Source organism: Filicampus tigris, chromosome 16, assembly GCF_054856515.1.
Source record: "Filicampus tigris isolate MCC_2025a chromosome 16, RoL_Ftig_1.0, whole genome shotgun sequence".
Classification (NCBI taxonomy): Eukaryota; Metazoa; Chordata; class Actinopteri; order Syngnathiformes; family Syngnathidae; genus Filicampus; species Filicampus tigris.
The window spans coordinates 8,093,406-8,109,725 of NC_141232.1; the positions used below are offsets into that span (position 1 = coordinate 8,093,406).

At 39.9% G+C, this 16,320-nt stretch overlaps 1 protein-coding gene across 5 annotated transcripts in view; it reads right to left on the reverse strand.

The window, feature by feature from the left end:
* Window positions 1–4,034: 4,034 nt before the first annotated feature.
* The window catches only part of asic2 (acid-sensing (proton-gated) ion channel 2), a 132,887-nt gene continuing 120,601 nt past the window's right edge, over window positions 4,035–16,320 (reverse strand). For 3 of the 5 annotated variants that reach the window (XM_086055525.1, XM_086055528.1, XM_086055526.1), the window contains 8 exons: window positions 15,447–15,574; window positions 10,807–10,957; window positions 10,682–10,738; window positions 7,325–7,478; window positions 7,137–7,228; window positions 6,629–6,708; window positions 6,495–6,563; window positions 4,035–5,248 (listed from right to left, as the gene is read on the reverse strand). In XM_086055525.1, the coding sequence (XP_085911651.1) occupies window positions 5,147–5,248; window positions 6,495–6,563; window positions 6,629–6,708; window positions 7,137–7,228; window positions 7,325–7,478; window positions 10,682–10,738; window positions 10,807–10,957; window positions 15,447–15,574 (833 nt within the window). In that variant the 3' untranslated portion in view covers window positions 4,035–5,146. Of the gene's footprint in view, window positions 5,249–6,494; window positions 6,564–6,628; window positions 6,709–7,136; window positions 7,229–7,324; window positions 7,576–10,681; window positions 10,739–10,806; window positions 10,958–15,446; window positions 15,575–16,320 lie in introns of those variants that run through there. The other 2 variants (XM_086055527.1, XR_015090115.1) reach the window with 2 other exon arrangements.

Consider the following 16,320-nt stretch of genomic DNA (forward strand, 5'->3'; position numbering starts at 1 on the left):
TATGTACAGGTTATTGAAATATTTTGTTTAACGTAGTTTGACTTTTGGCACATACTGCATAAGTGGCAAATTACTTTGTACTTTAGTACCTTTGAAAAATTAGAAAAAACATTTTTTTTTTCTTTTTGGCGGGGCTGAAGTGCTTATTTTGGAGCTACGAGGTCGAAGTTTCGGCCAGTGCCAGCGATGTACTGTATTATTCAAAATTGTATTGTGTAATTGCATTATTCATTCATTCATTTTCCAAAGCGCTTATTAGGGTCTCAGATGTCTTACCAGAACACTCTGAACTGGTTGCCAGCCAATTGCAGGGGACAAATAGACAAACAACCCATTCACGCCTCCAGACAATTTAGTCATGCCGTCCACTGTATTACACACTTTTTTTTTTTTAATGAATACAGAATTTATTTAAGTCTTTAATATTTAAAATATAAACCACCCTAGTATTATTATGACTCTTTCTGTGATTTGCCTAAGGGTTGATGAGCAAAGCCAGGTTAAAGCATTCTTCTAGAACAGGTGCCAACTAATTTTTGTCACAGGCCACAATGAATCCATTAAAAACTAATTGTTTGCACAACTATTTTTTCATTTATTTTAAAAGGGGGATTGGTGTTATTGGTGTTAAAGATAATCCAAGTTCTCGCTTTCACACTGGAACTCAGAATGGCATACAATAGAGGGTACTTCACTCTTGAAATTAATGATATTCCAATAGAGTGAAAAAAAAAGTAACCGCAGTGAGCCACCACTGGGGGGCACTAGCACAACAAAAGAAAGCTCTGCATGTGGTTGAGAAGAACAAATTTGTTATTATATCAGCAATACACTAACATATTTTTATATTTTTGGCTGCCTCAAGGTAAGATGTGTTATCTGAAATATAAGACATTTAGTTCCTTTTGCAAAACTAAAAAGAAAACATGCGATCCAGTGGTCTAGACGTTCCTTTAGTCTCTGTCTGCTCCAAGGTCAACTATCCACTTTGTATGATCCGCAAAATAATACGACTGTTGTTAGCTCTCTGACCAGTTGCATCAAGACCTCTCCTACTCAAAGACACACAAAGACATCAGACACACAAAGACATATTGCCTAATTTTCTAAAGGTCGGGAGCAATCTGATTGTGCATGCAGATGTGGAAGCTGATCAGCTATCTGGGCACCCCCAGGATTGCGTCTGCCAAATGAATCAAAGACAATTGTACCATTGGCACCTATTCTACATCAAAGATACATTGGCATAATGACACACAAAGTCAACAAAGACACATGACAAGGTCAAAGACCAGGATGACAGTCACCAGGCCTAAACCAAAGACAGTGACATCAAAGCCACCTCTTCAACATTCAAAGCAACACTGATATCAAAGAAAAATATAAAATACACGTCAAAAGAGACACAGTGGAATCAAGGACAAACTCAGACACAATGGAATCGACACGCAATGGCACTGTAGACACACAATATCAAAGACAATGACATCCAAGGCATGTCTAAGACACATTGGCATCAAAGAGGTGAGGTGACACCAAAGACACAATGGCATCAACAACACAAAACAACATGAAAGACACTGTCAAAGATATACCGTCAAAGACACAACTAAGACTGGACACTTATGACACAATGGCATCAAGACATGACACCTGGCACATGATGCCAAAGACACAATAACACCAAAAGCCATGTCTCCTACATCAAAGATGCACAATGGTGTCTAAAACAATGACGTCAAGGACAGTGACATCAACAAATGTCCTGAATAAGTCCTTCATGCAGTGCATTGAAGAAAACATAAGCCCACCAAGCCTCGCTGCCGTTGATCCGTTTGTCACCTAGCAACGGACGCACTCGACTATTTTCCATTTATTCAATCATCAGATATTCACACCATTAATCAAGGGTTCTTTTGTACACTCACCTACTTTTTTTCAGTCATCCATGTTTGGCTGTACTGAAGGAGGACTTGCGGTTTGGTTTCTTAATCGATGACGAGTGTTGCGCGGTAACAGCCGGCATATGTTGACACCTAAAAGACATCTGCTCTTTGCAACAAAAACAACATGAGTGTAATAAAGTCAAAACATTGAAAATCAAAGTGTCCTGCTGCCAGTATTGCTTTTGGGAGTTGGTTCCATGAATCGTAAATCAACATGCAATGCACCAAACTCACAAGTAACACACTCAACTTTACAATTGGAAATAATGGAATCAGAAAGGGTTGGTTCCAGTGTCACCAGAAAGGCTGAGTAGTTTTACTTGATCCAGGCTTCCTAAAGCTTAAGGTAAGTTAAATTTAAAGTCATTCAAGACTTAAAGAGGAAATCAACCAAAACACTTTTTATTTTCAAGAGTATGTACTCAGCAGGCCCAATGGTTGAAACACGGCACTGAGATTTTTTTACAGCGCTTTTGACACTTCAATTCAAACTCCAACCCTAAAATAACTTTAATAAGAGTTCAAGTACAAAGTATGTAAAAACTTGTGTAGCAAAAAAAATACAGCACTGAAGAAAAGAAGACAACTGTTGCAAAAAAGTGTTATTTAATGGTTTCACATTGAAAACACACACACGCACACCCCATCTCACACACTCGATGTCGGCGCCGTGGCACAAAAACGACGCTGGAGCACGGCGAGCAGTTCCAGGTGGCGCCAACGCGACAATGAGACGGAACACGTAGACGGTGGCTTTCAAGCGCAGCGGACGGGAAAAAAACAAACCCGAAAAATCTGAATTAAAAGTGCAGTGATGATGGCAGAGAGGCCATGCTGGGATGATGGTGGAAATTGAAGAAAAAAAAATCACAAAGGTGACATTAATATTCCAGAAGAAGTGTTGCTATGTTCCTGAATTGAGCTTTTGCTAAGCCAAACCCCCACACAGACTGGCCAATCACAATGCAGCAGCTCAACACTGTTGTATTCAATGCTACATTATATCATTTGGTGTGGGACATTGTCTTTTTCCCCCTTCTTTTAAAAGCTAATTAACTGTATTTAAATTTTAAATTAAAAAGTCTTTTAAATTGAAATGATTTAAAAAATGCATCTTCAAATCCTAATTCATCTTTAAATGCAACAGGTATCTAATTTTATTTGTAAACTAAATTATTTAATTAAATTAATAAAATATTGCTGTTTTCAAAGGTAATCCGAAGGGAAAAATGTGTTTTTAATCTAAATGTGAACTTTAATCATTCATTTAAAATAGATCAAATTAAAAAAATAATAATAATGTAATGAAATATTTTGCTCTTCTAAAACCGCTCACAAATTCCAAGTTATTTACCAATTCAAATCAATGAAATAAAAAAAATATTTTGGATAAAGCAATGCGGGCGTCTGCATCATCATTTGAATCTTCCTTCTTCTTCAAGGTAAGTAGTAAACTTGTTCTAGTCACAAAACGAAACCAGAAAAACTCAAGCTTTTTATTTTTTACAATTTTTTTTTTTTTACCCTTTCCACATAGCAACCATAACTAAAGCGGGGGGGGGGGGGGGAGTCTCAGTAAAAGCTCAGTAGCATCCTTTTTTTATGTCCCAAAATCCTATTCCGTCACGGTGTCGCAAAAGGAAATGTGAGTAAAAAAAACAAAACAAAACACCTATTTACACTATTATTGAAAAAAAAAAAAAAAAATCAAATAAAGCATTCTGTCTGAGCTATTTGTTGTTTGTTTTTTGTGACAAATGGGTGAAGAGTTGTCCGGGATCTTTTGGTTAACACATCATCACCATACAACATGTTGTACACTACCTGCCTTCGAGTTACAGTACAAGTCACACTCCACTTTGAGTCCCGTTGATAACAGTGAGAGTGTGATGCTGTTCTCGATCTTCTCTCTTGGGGCGTGCTCACACGAGGCCAACAGGACCGCGCTTTGGCCCACTTGACACCCAAAGTCAGGTACACATGGACTTTCATGCCAGCTCAAAATTGATTGGCGTGGTGCTTCCTTGTCTGTTTTTCAGGATAACTGGACCTTGTGTAATAGAAATGAAAAATGACAACGCAAAATAATACAGAAAAGTCAGAGCGCATGCAAGGCACATGTAATGCAATGGCCCCTCGCCAGTTATTTACGATAAACAATCGTGCACAATAGAAATAAGCAGAACGACTAGAAATAATCCGTAGTCAAAAGAATGTCACGGCGCACTCAGTCAAGTGTGGATGCACAAAGTACGTTTCCAATGTGATGACTCCAACCACCAGTTATCAAATGATAACCACCACATTGCACAATAGAAATAAAGAGACCGACTAGAAATAATCCACTGCTAAAAAAAATTCCATTGCACACTCATCACGTTTGGTAAAATGCACGTGTCATTGAGTGGCATGATCGCTCCTCTTTTACAGTTTTTCACCATAACTACACCTTGCACAGTAGAAATCAACATTGATCGGAATCAATCCACCGCCCAAAAAAGGCCACTTAATGGAAATGTCCCATCCATGGCTTCTCCCGATAGTTATGATAACTGCCACCTTGCACAACAGAAATCAAGTCAACAAAGTCCACAGCATGCCAGTCACAAGCACGCGTGCAATGTGTATGTCATATGACAAACGTGATTGTTCCTATCACCAGTCATCAATGATAACTGCCACCTTGCACAATAGAAATCAACATAATGACTAAAAAGAATCAACAAAGTTGCAGCATTTTGGCACGTCTAGCATGGCCTAGTGTGAGTACGCCCTTGAGTCTTTCAGCGACTGATCCAAAATAAAAGTGCAAAAAAAAAAATTATTTACTGCCTGATTTTCTCTTTCCTTCGTCCAACAAAAAGTAGTGATTAGTCGCCCCAGTTAAAGCTGAAACGAGAATCCAAGGTTGAAGCTGCACATTCATCACGTGGGCACATTATGAGTGACACATGCACTTTGGTGGCTCAAGATTTTCTTTTTTTTTTGTTTGCTCTTTTTTGCACTGCGGTGTCCGTCGAGCCACCAACGGATGCAACTCAGTTGTGTCTCTCCACTTTCGGACTCCTGCGCCGGCCGGCCGGCCAGCCCGCCCGGCCCAATTGACACCGCTGAGCCTTAAGACAGTTTTTAGCGCCTCGTGATTGGCTGTCCTGACAAAGAATGGAGGGGACAGGGTGGCGGGGCGAGGTGAGAGGGCCTCAGCAGGCGATCTCCTCCAAAGTGCCCAGCGTGGCCTGCAGGGGCACGGCCACGCTGTGGCTGATGGATTCCGAGTGGTTGGCCACAGGATCACAGGGAGTCTAAAAATAAAACGCACCCAACAGTTGATTTCATTCATTTAAAAAAAAAAAAACAACAACAAAAAAAAAACCCCACAACCAATGTTTTACTTGGTAAAAATAAAATTCAACAAGAAAATAACAGTAGCCCACATTGTACTTTGTTTTCAAAATACAAAAATAACACCAGCCAAAACGTTATTTCATAAAAAAATTGTAACATTTTTCAACAACAGTGAGTAAAATGGTATTTTATTTAAAAAAATAAAATAAAATGGTATAAACAAATAACAGTGCTGAAAAAAATATTTCATTAAAAAAAAAAAAACTTCCCCAAAAGACTTATTAATTAAATAAAACATGAATGCCCATTTAATATAATTCAAAATAAATCAAATTGAATAAAAAAGTAAGAGTGCCCAAATTGTGAAAATATATAATTTAATGACCCAACCCAACATTTCATTCCATGAGAAATGAAAGTAAAAATTAAATAAATAGCAATACCCAACAAAGCGGTATAGAAAATGGATGGATGGAAGTTATAAAAACACAAGGCACAAAACCATTATTTCATGAATAAATAAAAAAGAACAAAAACAATTAATAACAGTAGCCAAATTATATTTCAAACAAAAAAATAAACTTTAAAGGAAAAAAAACAACACATTTTCTTTCATTAAAAAAAACACAATTAAAAAATATATATATTTGAAAATCTTAAACATTAAATTAAAAAAAACAATATCCCAAATTATATTTCATTTAAAAATATATACAATTCAATATAAACCTTACTCAAAATTGGATTTCTTAGGAAATAAAAACAGAAACCAAAACGACTATTCATTTTAATTAACATACACCATTGTGAACAATTTTTGCATTACTAAAAAATTCAAGTTCAATATAAGCATTTACTTGCTAACAAACATATAAATACTAAATAACTTAATTTATTTTTTAAATGGCAAAAAGAATGAAGAAAAAAACTAACCTATGTGGTGTTTCAGTTTAACTGACATAGAACCCTGACGGTATGGAGGGACGTCATAGAACATCATGAATGATTTTTACGGTAAAACCATGATAGTGATAACATGATAAAGGCAGTGATACCAGAGCATGCGCCCCCCAGAAAAAATAAAATAAAAATCATGGCATTTTTAAAAAACGATTTTATAGTTTAAAAAAAATAAAATTAAACCTAAGGCAATCACGCTTCGGCCTTGCAAAAGGTGAAATTGAATTAAAAGGGCGGGCTTACCACATCCCCTCGGCGACCCTCCTCCTCGTCCTCTCGACTCAAGAGGTCCAGTAGTCTGTCCCGTACCACCTGAAAAACACGAGAGTCCAGATCGTACGATGCTTCTTCCTCTGCTTCATTTTGACATGACTGACCTCGTAGGCGTAGTCAAAAAGCTCCAAGATGGTGAGGATGCTAGCCCCGATGAAGAGCCCCATCTGGCCGCCAATGTCACCTGTCGGGGGCACAATATGGCACAATTATTAGTATTATTTCTATTATTATTTGTATTATTACTGTGTGAATGCCAAAGAGCATTTTTCTTCCACATTTTTCAACCGTTTCAAAAATCACTCCAACTTCCAAAGCTGTGTTAGATACTACTTTCCACATCAAAAATTTGACATGTAAAAATAAATAAATAAACTTTCCAATTTCAATTAAAAACAGTTCCCAAATGCACAAAATAATTCCCAAATATTTTACACAATTACCTCATTTACATTTCTTTGACCAATTCCAATGTTCCAACTTCAAGTCTCACATTCTGCATTTGAACAATTGCATTACTTCCACAGCATTTCAGTTTGGTGTCAGCCCTTCAACTCTCACCTTACACAAATTGCATTCTGTAGTTATTATTATCGTTATTATTATTATTACCCAGCAGACCCGCCACCTCGTAGGCTTTCTTCTGCTCGATGGTCTCGTAGTTGAGAGCCTCGAAGAACACGTCCAACACCAAAATGTTGTCTCTGTGTAAAAAAACAACATGGTATGAGGACCAACGTCGCCTGCGACGTGGCCACAACATACCAGCATGTGGTGTGACGTCAAAGTGTCGGACGTACGCGATGTACTTCTCTGACTTGTTGAACTTCTTCTGCAGGTAGCGCGCTGAAGTCTTGCTGGGTATCTTGACCATGGATAGCTCCTTGTTGAAGCGCGTCACATTGCACGGAGTGCGGCAGATGCAACTGCTGCTCTCCGCTGCGGACAGCTTGGCTAATGATGATGATGATGATGAAGGGGTGGTGACAGTGAAGGGCACAGAAGACACACGGTGCGCCTTGAAAGGCTGTCTGGGCTGTTACGTCGGCCCCTACCACATGTGCAAGTATTTGAGTTGCTATTGTTTATGTCTCCTGTTCGTGTGGCAGTCGCTGAAATTTTTTCCAATCCCATACTGTGCCCCTCCCTTAGAGGAGCAAAGTTTAGGAATGACTTTTTCCCTTCCCCTTCCTTGTGTTTTTCATCTCAGAAAATCCATTCCAATCAACTTACTATTCACTCACCAACCAATTAACAAACAAACCAGTCAACCAAACTACTATTCTATCTACATCACAACCAACCAAACTACTTATCTTACCAAACAAACCAACCCACCAAACAAAATATTCTTACCAACCCACAAACCAAAACATGCCGCTACCATTCAACTTTACCGGACAACGACACACCAACATCTGTAACACCCAAATGATAATTTATGTCCATTTAGTAGATGAGGCCATTTGATAACACGGAGCATCTTTTAGGACAGCCAACTTTCTCGACTGAGGCGTAACCAACCATCCAACCTATTAATATCTTCCACTTACCCACCAACCAAATACCCAACCTAACCTACCAAACAACCAATGCACCAATCAAAACCTTTCACCCAATATAAGCACCCACCTACAAACAGACCGACTAACCGAGCAAAGCATTATGCCCATCTACACCCAAACAGCCTTCCTAACCAACCAATTCTACCAACTAATCTACCTACGAAAACCTTCTGCCGATCCATAGACAAATTATTTGAGGCAAAGCAGTGAATCCACAAAGTAGACCTATCACTCCTGAAGGCTGGATCAGTCAAGAATAATCCCTTGAGCCCTAATCCGTGTAATAATATGACTTAATAATAATTATAATGCTCATTTAATGAGACTGTTTGTCACGTTGGCTCATCATCTTGGAGGTAATAACACAACCTGTCTGTGTTGGAAGTCATCAAAGTGTCCTCTTAAACTTTCAAGTCGAAAGCGGACGCGCTTGATGAGTAGAGTAACGCTTAATCTCCTATGACAATTTGGAGACATGTGCTTTCTTTTTTTGGGGGGATAAAATTATTATTCAAAGGAGAGAAGAAAATAAAGTTTGCAGTCAGAAACATTCCGACAAATTGGCACTGACTTGACCTGATTTGCAAGTCGAGATCCGGCGGCCCAATTACAAGTGAAGACGAGCCTGTGTACAATCCTTTAGCTGGATATGGAGACTCGTGGCGTGAAAGTTTGCACCCAGGAAAAGTTGCTGCGCCCCTTGGCTGCATTTTTCATGTACCTGAATTTATTAACGCAGGACCTTTCTCAGCATTCTGGAGCTTGCTGCAGAGTGTGGGCGGAAAAGTAAAGTTTGAAGACAACATTTAACACAGAGGTCATTTATTTGTTACCCTGTGTGCACTTGTTGTAATCCATTTGCTCTTTCTGGTCAGAAGAATTTCCAACTTTTACGCACAGAGCCCCAGGCAAAGCTGCCTTTCACACAGCGACCTTTCATCCCGCAATTAGAGGACGGCAACAATTGCTTTAAACACACCAGGGCGGGAGAAGTGAGAGTCAGGCGTGCGTCCCGCCTGTTATGACTCGGGTGCAACCACCAAAGGTGGGTAAATTGTTGTTGCCCATTCTGTATTACTGCCCTTTATGTAGAAATGCGATCGACTTTATAATGAGAAGCTCTTCTTGCTCACTCTGCTGTTATCAAACGGAGAATTGTTCTCCTTTGTTTTACTTTTATTTAGCGGTACTAAGATACACGCCTTTGTTCGCAAACAAATCGATTTACAGAACTCCAGGTGATCGATGACCTTAATCGGTGTAGAAACTGGATCGATGATTCGCTGATGGTTAATTTTGTAATCTTTAGCTATAACCCACGAGTGAATTCATTTCAGGCAATCAGACGCCAGTTAGGGGAAAGGAACAAAAACATTAATTCACTAATGGTTTCCATTACCTTAATGTGGCAAAAAGTCAAAACAAAAGCTTAAAAAGGCAAACAATGATTCAATTATTCAAGCCTTGTATCACCGGAGAGCAACAAACTGCTGCCGCCAAGTCTCAGCTCACCTAGTTACTCTGAACAGGTTATAAACAGTGAAAGCAAATTAAGATGAACCCATCAGATAAAAAAAAATCTGTCTCGTCACTCATGGCAATGATAAAGGTCTATGAGCACATATAGCTCTTTTCTTACCATTAAAAAAAACCAACAACTCAAAAGTCAACAACCAAGATCAGCATCTTTCATCCGTAGGTAACATTAGGAAATAGAGGAGCATCTATTCACTACCCTATTCTGTTTGACTGTACGGACTTGACAAGAATTCAAATGACTTGGCTACAAGGACGTGACTAAGACTTGAGTTACTTGGCTTTAACTTAATAAAGACTTGGATGTAAGGAGTTGATAAGGACTTGATCATAAGGACATAAGTGTTCAACTAGAAAGACCACCTTGCATAAGACAAGTTGACTAACATAAGTTGGACTGACTTGAGAAGAAGGACTTTGCTACGAGGACTCGAGTGGGCTGTAAGGACTTGAATGCGAGGATGTGATTGACTAGAGTACAAGGACTTGAAAACAATTGACTGGAAGGAATTGACTATTAGGATTTGTCTCAGTTTTTCCCTTTCAGTAAGTCACCATGTTTTGACGCATGTCTGATTTGGAGTGGCAGTCAACGCAAATGTTTTTTTTTTCAAGGATATGTTCTATGCAAGGCCACTAGTCGAAACAGGGCATTCTGATAAATATTGCGTTTGTGGAATAAGTGTTAATCCACTAATTTTTAGCCATCTCCGTGGGCGGCCATTTTGTCTTCTGTCGACTGAAAATAACATCACAACTGCGCATAACGACCAATCACGGCTTAGATTCAGAAAACAGGTCAGCCGTGATTGGTCGCTGTGAGCAGTTGTGATGTCATTTTCAGTCGACAGAAGAAAAAATGGCCGCCCCCACAGACGGCTAAAAACGAGTGCATTTTGCTACTTGACTTATATTCCACAAACGCAAAATTAATCAGAATGCCGTGTTTCAACTAGTTCACGTTGAAATATTTGTGAAAAAAATATGTTTTTTCCGCTTTAAACACACGTTAAGTACAAGTTCCCAAAATGGCGGCATGGCGTGATCATGACTCACCGAGGGCGGGTTCAGCACAGTCTTTGTACTGCTCGGGTGTGCAGTAGGAGGCGTCGCCTGTCAGAAACGCCATATTGAGTCAAGATGTAGACTTTTGTTAGCTTCTATTTTTTGTGGGGACTTACCGGGCATGTGCACCATTCTGCAGTTGCAGTTTTCCACGATGTAGCGTGTCTCACAGTCGATCCGGCAGGCGGTCACGCTGTACACCTGGAAGAAGCCTGACTCCAGAGTCTTGGACTCGCACTCGCCCCAGGGGGGAGGCAGGAAGGTGAGCTACAAGAGAGGAACAGACAAGTAAGATATGTGCAGTCGGAAATCAAATGATGGTTGTACGACATGAAATTCAACCAAAACGGGTTAGAAATCGAACATGCTTTTTCTACAGGACTATAGGTGATAATAAGCCAACTGGGAATATACTAACAGCGACAATGGCGGAAAAAAATAAATACATTGCGCCCGTTCCAATACTCATTAAAACAGTGTATGTGATATGTGGTACTTTTACTATTGCAAAGTTAGTATAACGGCACTGTCCAATGAAAGGCAAATGAAAATATTGAGGCTTGACACTGTCAATCAATGTTTTTTTTTTTTTTTTTTTTGGGACTACAGATTAAGCACCGGTAGTTGGCTGAGTCAAACAATATCACAGTTGCACAGACACTCGACCAAATAATTCCTCCGGGTCTGACAAAAGGGGGCAACACTCCAAGGCGATGCAGTCTAAAGAACAACAAGCGTAAGGGTCAAACAACAGCCCGAGTTGTCACGGAGGTGCGTCGCGCACGAGGGAGCAGCAACTCCATTTTCTGGACGAAGCGAGACGAGACTGTGCCAGGTGAAAGTGGGCCGCTGCTGGCTGGGATTTAAAAGCGAGTCTGCTCTGTGCTATCAGTCCAGACGAGGGGGAAGCCGCTCCAAAATTCCTCTTAAAAAGCAGCCAAGTGCGCGGAATGTTGCCGATTGCTGTGCAAGCCTGTGACGAACGATAAGAATGCAGCCAGTGGAAGAAATGAATGCTGACAACCCTGACGCCGTGATAACACGTTTCTTGGCCATCCTCAACCTTTTAGTTACTCCATATGACTATTAAGGACATAGCTGCTGCCGAGCCCGTTTGTCGCTAACAGAAACAGCAGCACATAAACGGCTTCTCAGAACATTTCAAGTGTGCATTGCATACAACTTCCATTTTCAGTCTTGAAGACAACAGCTATAACGTACATTAATGTGGAGACAGTAAGAAGCATTCACTCGCACATGGTCGCTCCACAGTGTTGTGTGTCCAAGCTTGAGTTCTGTGGAGTTACGCTACTTATAGCTTCCAGTACAGCTTGACATAAATTGGTCATATTATTCCCAAAAAGTAGTCACTCTGACGTGTGCCCGTCCATATTTATATTCCATGGAACTACGCCATTTATGGTTTCCATCTTTCACCGACATACAATACACTGCTAACATTGTTTCAAATTATTCCCAGAAAGCTTGTGATTCTGTCATGCGGCTGCTCCACAGTCTTGTGTGCATTCCTGGGGAACTACGCCACTAATGCTTTCCAATTTCACGTATATGAATATTATTTAACACTATTACCCCAAAAAGTATTAAACCCACCGTGGTCGCTCCACAATGTTGTGTGCGAACCACACCACTTCCGGTTTCCGACTTAACATGCATTCTAGTTCAGTAGGAATGTTGTGATGAAATGATTCCCCAAAAAGCTGTGACTCTGACATGTGGCAGCACCCCCATGCTGTTTGCCAGCTTACGTGCCCTGCCTGCTTCAAGCGATGAATGCTGACATCCCCGATGCGATTTATGCTTCCGTGAAAGGTGCTGCTCGGCAATCTAAGCATAACCTTTCCAATCACCTCCGCCGCGAAGCTAATCTTCTCCTTGGGCCCAATTAAAGCGAATTGCGGATAATTCGCCATCTGATTAATTCGGTGTAATGGCATGTGAGCCGATCGCGGCCCATCTAATAAGCGGCAAAAGCCCTGGCGCCCCTCGCCGTTGTCTTCATCAATATTTCACTCCGGTGCTGAGGCGGGGCGGAGGGTAGTGTTGGGGAGCTTAAAGGAGGCTTTGCAGTTAACTCGGCAAATAGTTGGGAAGGGCTGTTTTGTTTTAGCATCACGCACTTGAACTTCACAGTGCAGGCACAACTCGATAAAAGTGTGCCTTCACTTTTATCGAGTTGTGCCATGAAATAGAAAGACTTAAGTCCGATTTTCGGTGGGCTGTGACGCGGGATTTACAATGTAGCTTCAAGTGCCTCACTCAAACATAGGGTCTATACATCGTCATATTTGTGCTCTATAGGTATTTTATGTACCATATTGGCACGACAGGTATATTCAGTACACACCGTATTGTACAATATTAACAACATATTTAATAATCTATACAGTTCTATTGTTCCATGTTTGTATTGCTGTTTGATAATTACATCATACACATATAATGCTCTATATAAATGATATACCATATTCACATCCTATTTAATGATCAATACAACTCTAACCTACCATTTTTACATCTAATCTTCTATACAACTATAATCTGATCAGATTTACATTGTATTTAACGGCCTATACGACTCCAAGTATTTACAGCTAATATTCCATATTACTAATCAAAGGCACTATATTTACATCACATTTAATATCCTATAGCACAGTCATTTACATATGATTTTTTATTCAATAAATGTACATTTTAATATCTTATGTAATGATCTAGGGTATACAACTCTACCATATTCAATGTAGTATACAACTCTAATGTTCAATTTTCACATCATATTTAATGTCTATACAAGTTTCATGTACTGTATTTACAACTGATGTTATTGGCAATTGTAACACCATATTTACATCAAATTTAATGCACTATACATCTCCGATGTACAATTTTCAAATCTAATGTTCTATCACATTTAATGTTCTGTATCACTCAAGTAATGGTTACTAGGCTTGAAAGTATTTCAGAAGAAGTGGGATGGTCCCAGCAGACAACTTGATGACGTTTGCGCTTTGTAATAATTAATGAGGATCTAAATTAGTTGCCTTTTTTTTCCCCCTCTCCCCCTCAGTGCGTGTGCTTGCCTCAATGCCAGTAATGAGCGAGGAGAAATTCGTCTACAGCCTGCCAGTCAGAAAAGTGGGCTGACGCCTGAGTGCGCTGACACTCACCCTGTAGGCAGACACTCACCCTGGAGGCTCGTTAGTCAAGATGCTAAGCTAATACTTTTTGTATGACTTTCACTGTGACGGCCGACTGTATTTTTGTCGTGCCATAAATTCGACCGGCCTTGCTGAAATAAAAGCAGCTACTTGCACCAGCCTGTAAGGCAATTTGATAACTTCAAAGGCGGAAGACACTTTTCCTGACGCAACATTCTGGAGGTTGAATATGACCGGACCCGTCTTTTAGCAGGGAATACGATTGCAACACTCAGACAAGGACGAAGGGATCAAGTTTATAACAAAGCACGGAAGGAAACGACCAAAAGTCAACACTCCAGTCAAACTGGAAGAGAGTTGTTAAATCCAGGGTGGGCCAACTTGAAAATGAAATTTTAAGAGACAGATGGGCCATGTCATTTGTTGATAAGATTAAAAGAAAAAAAGAGTATGTTGTGTATATGTATTGTTATTTGACTAATTGTACATCAATTATTCTTAAAATGAAATCAATTCAACAATTATTTATTTAGATAAATGAACCAAAAATATACATTAATCAACCAATTTTAGGAAGCAGCTAAATTCATGTAGCAAATTCATATTTCAGGAACCTTGGTTTTATTGAAAAAATGATGGACTTTTTGCAGAATCTGAGGTAGGGTTTCAACCAATGTTAAGAGTTTCAAAATAGGGTAATATGTTTCAAACTAAGGCTTCGGGCCTGGGTTAGGGTCAGAGTGTTTTTAAACCGAAGTCAGGATTTCATGCCCAAATTAGGCTTTCAAAGTCCTGGAATATCAAATTAAGGCTTCAAAAGGATTTCAAATTAGGGTTTCAAGACAGGATGATGATTTCAAATTACGGTTTAAAGTTAGGGTTAGGATTTCAATGCAGGGCTTAATTCTGTCTTAGACTTCCAAGTCCACGTTAGCGTTTTAAATTATGGTTCTCAGGTTGGGTTAAGGTCTCGAGTTAGGGTTTCAAGTCAGTGTCAGGGCTTCACGTTTGGGTTTCAAATCTGTCCCAGGGTTTCAAGCCATCATTTGGATTCCAAAGCAGGGTTAGGGTGTCAAGCCTGGATTTGGGGTCCAAATATGGGTTTTCAAAAAAAGGGTTAAGATTTTTTTAAAAAGTGGGGTTTCAACACTGGGTTAGCATTTTGACTTAGGCTTTCAAACCAAGAAAAGGGATCAAATTAGAATTTGAAGCCATGGTTAGATTTTCAAAGTAGGGTTTGAAGTCTGGGCTAGTCTTACAAGTTAGAGTTTCTAATTGGACTTTAAAGTCAAGTTTAAGGTATCAATCATAGAAAAAGAGATTATACAGATTACAGTCCATACAGTGTTATTTATTACATTTTTTTTTTCTTAGAATTGTTCTGCTTCTTTGCCTTGAATCATATTTTGTCTATCGTAACAATTTGTGCTCATTAACAGTATACATGCAGTGTATATCGATCGGTTATTTGCCAATATATCGGCTTTTGTTTGCCCCCAATATCGATGTGAGCCCAAAAAAAACTCATAACGGTCGAGTTCTTGATTTTCTGGGGATCGATGTAAACTCACCCTCTGTTCCTGCGTGGCCACGAAGGTCTGGAAGCCGGGCGCTACGCCGAAGCCCAGCTCGTGCACAAAGGGGGGCTCGGCCTGGCTGTGGATCTGGACTCGGACCCCCGCTTCGAACGCTGTGTCCTCTGCAAGGAATACAAATGTCTTTTGTTCACAATCAGGAACTGAGACAGCAGATTGGGGGAAACCATATATTTAAAGTTTTGTTTCAAGTAGTGTGGGTTGGGGGGAAAAAAAAGAATAAACATCAAGCAACCAAGTTCTGGCGCTCCTTTGAGTTCCAGACCAAAGTTTTTGAGTGTTCTCACAGGAACACCACAACAGATGGGGAAACACATCTGTTTTGTTTTGAGCTGTTTGGTTGTATAGCAACGTGGAGCTTAGATAAAATGCTGGTCCATTGAGTCTTGGTTCTTTATGAGCCTATTTGTACACACTCAGGAATGGACAATGAAAAAAAAAAAAATCAAACAGTACTGTAATTGTGGTTCAATTTTGGTACACAGTGGAAAAAGGAAAGTTTTTATAACAAAAAATGTCCACTTTGATGAAAAATAGGTTGTGAAGGAGCTTTGATGGAAGACTTTGGAAACACACACACTCACGCACATACACACAATAACAATTTCGGTAAAAGAGCGAGTGAGTGAATGTCTCTGCGAAGAAATCGATAACATCACGGTGTCACATGCACTCTTGTGTTCCTAGGAACCATTTAATCAACCCCTCCCTCCCTATTAAACTACCAGCACACACTCAGCAGCCTTCCACTGTGGCCATGGCGACAGCTCGGACGCAATAAACGGCGTCCGTCTGTGTTTTTGCCGGCCAGCAGGGGAGGGGAATAAAACACTCTGAAATGGCTGAAAAG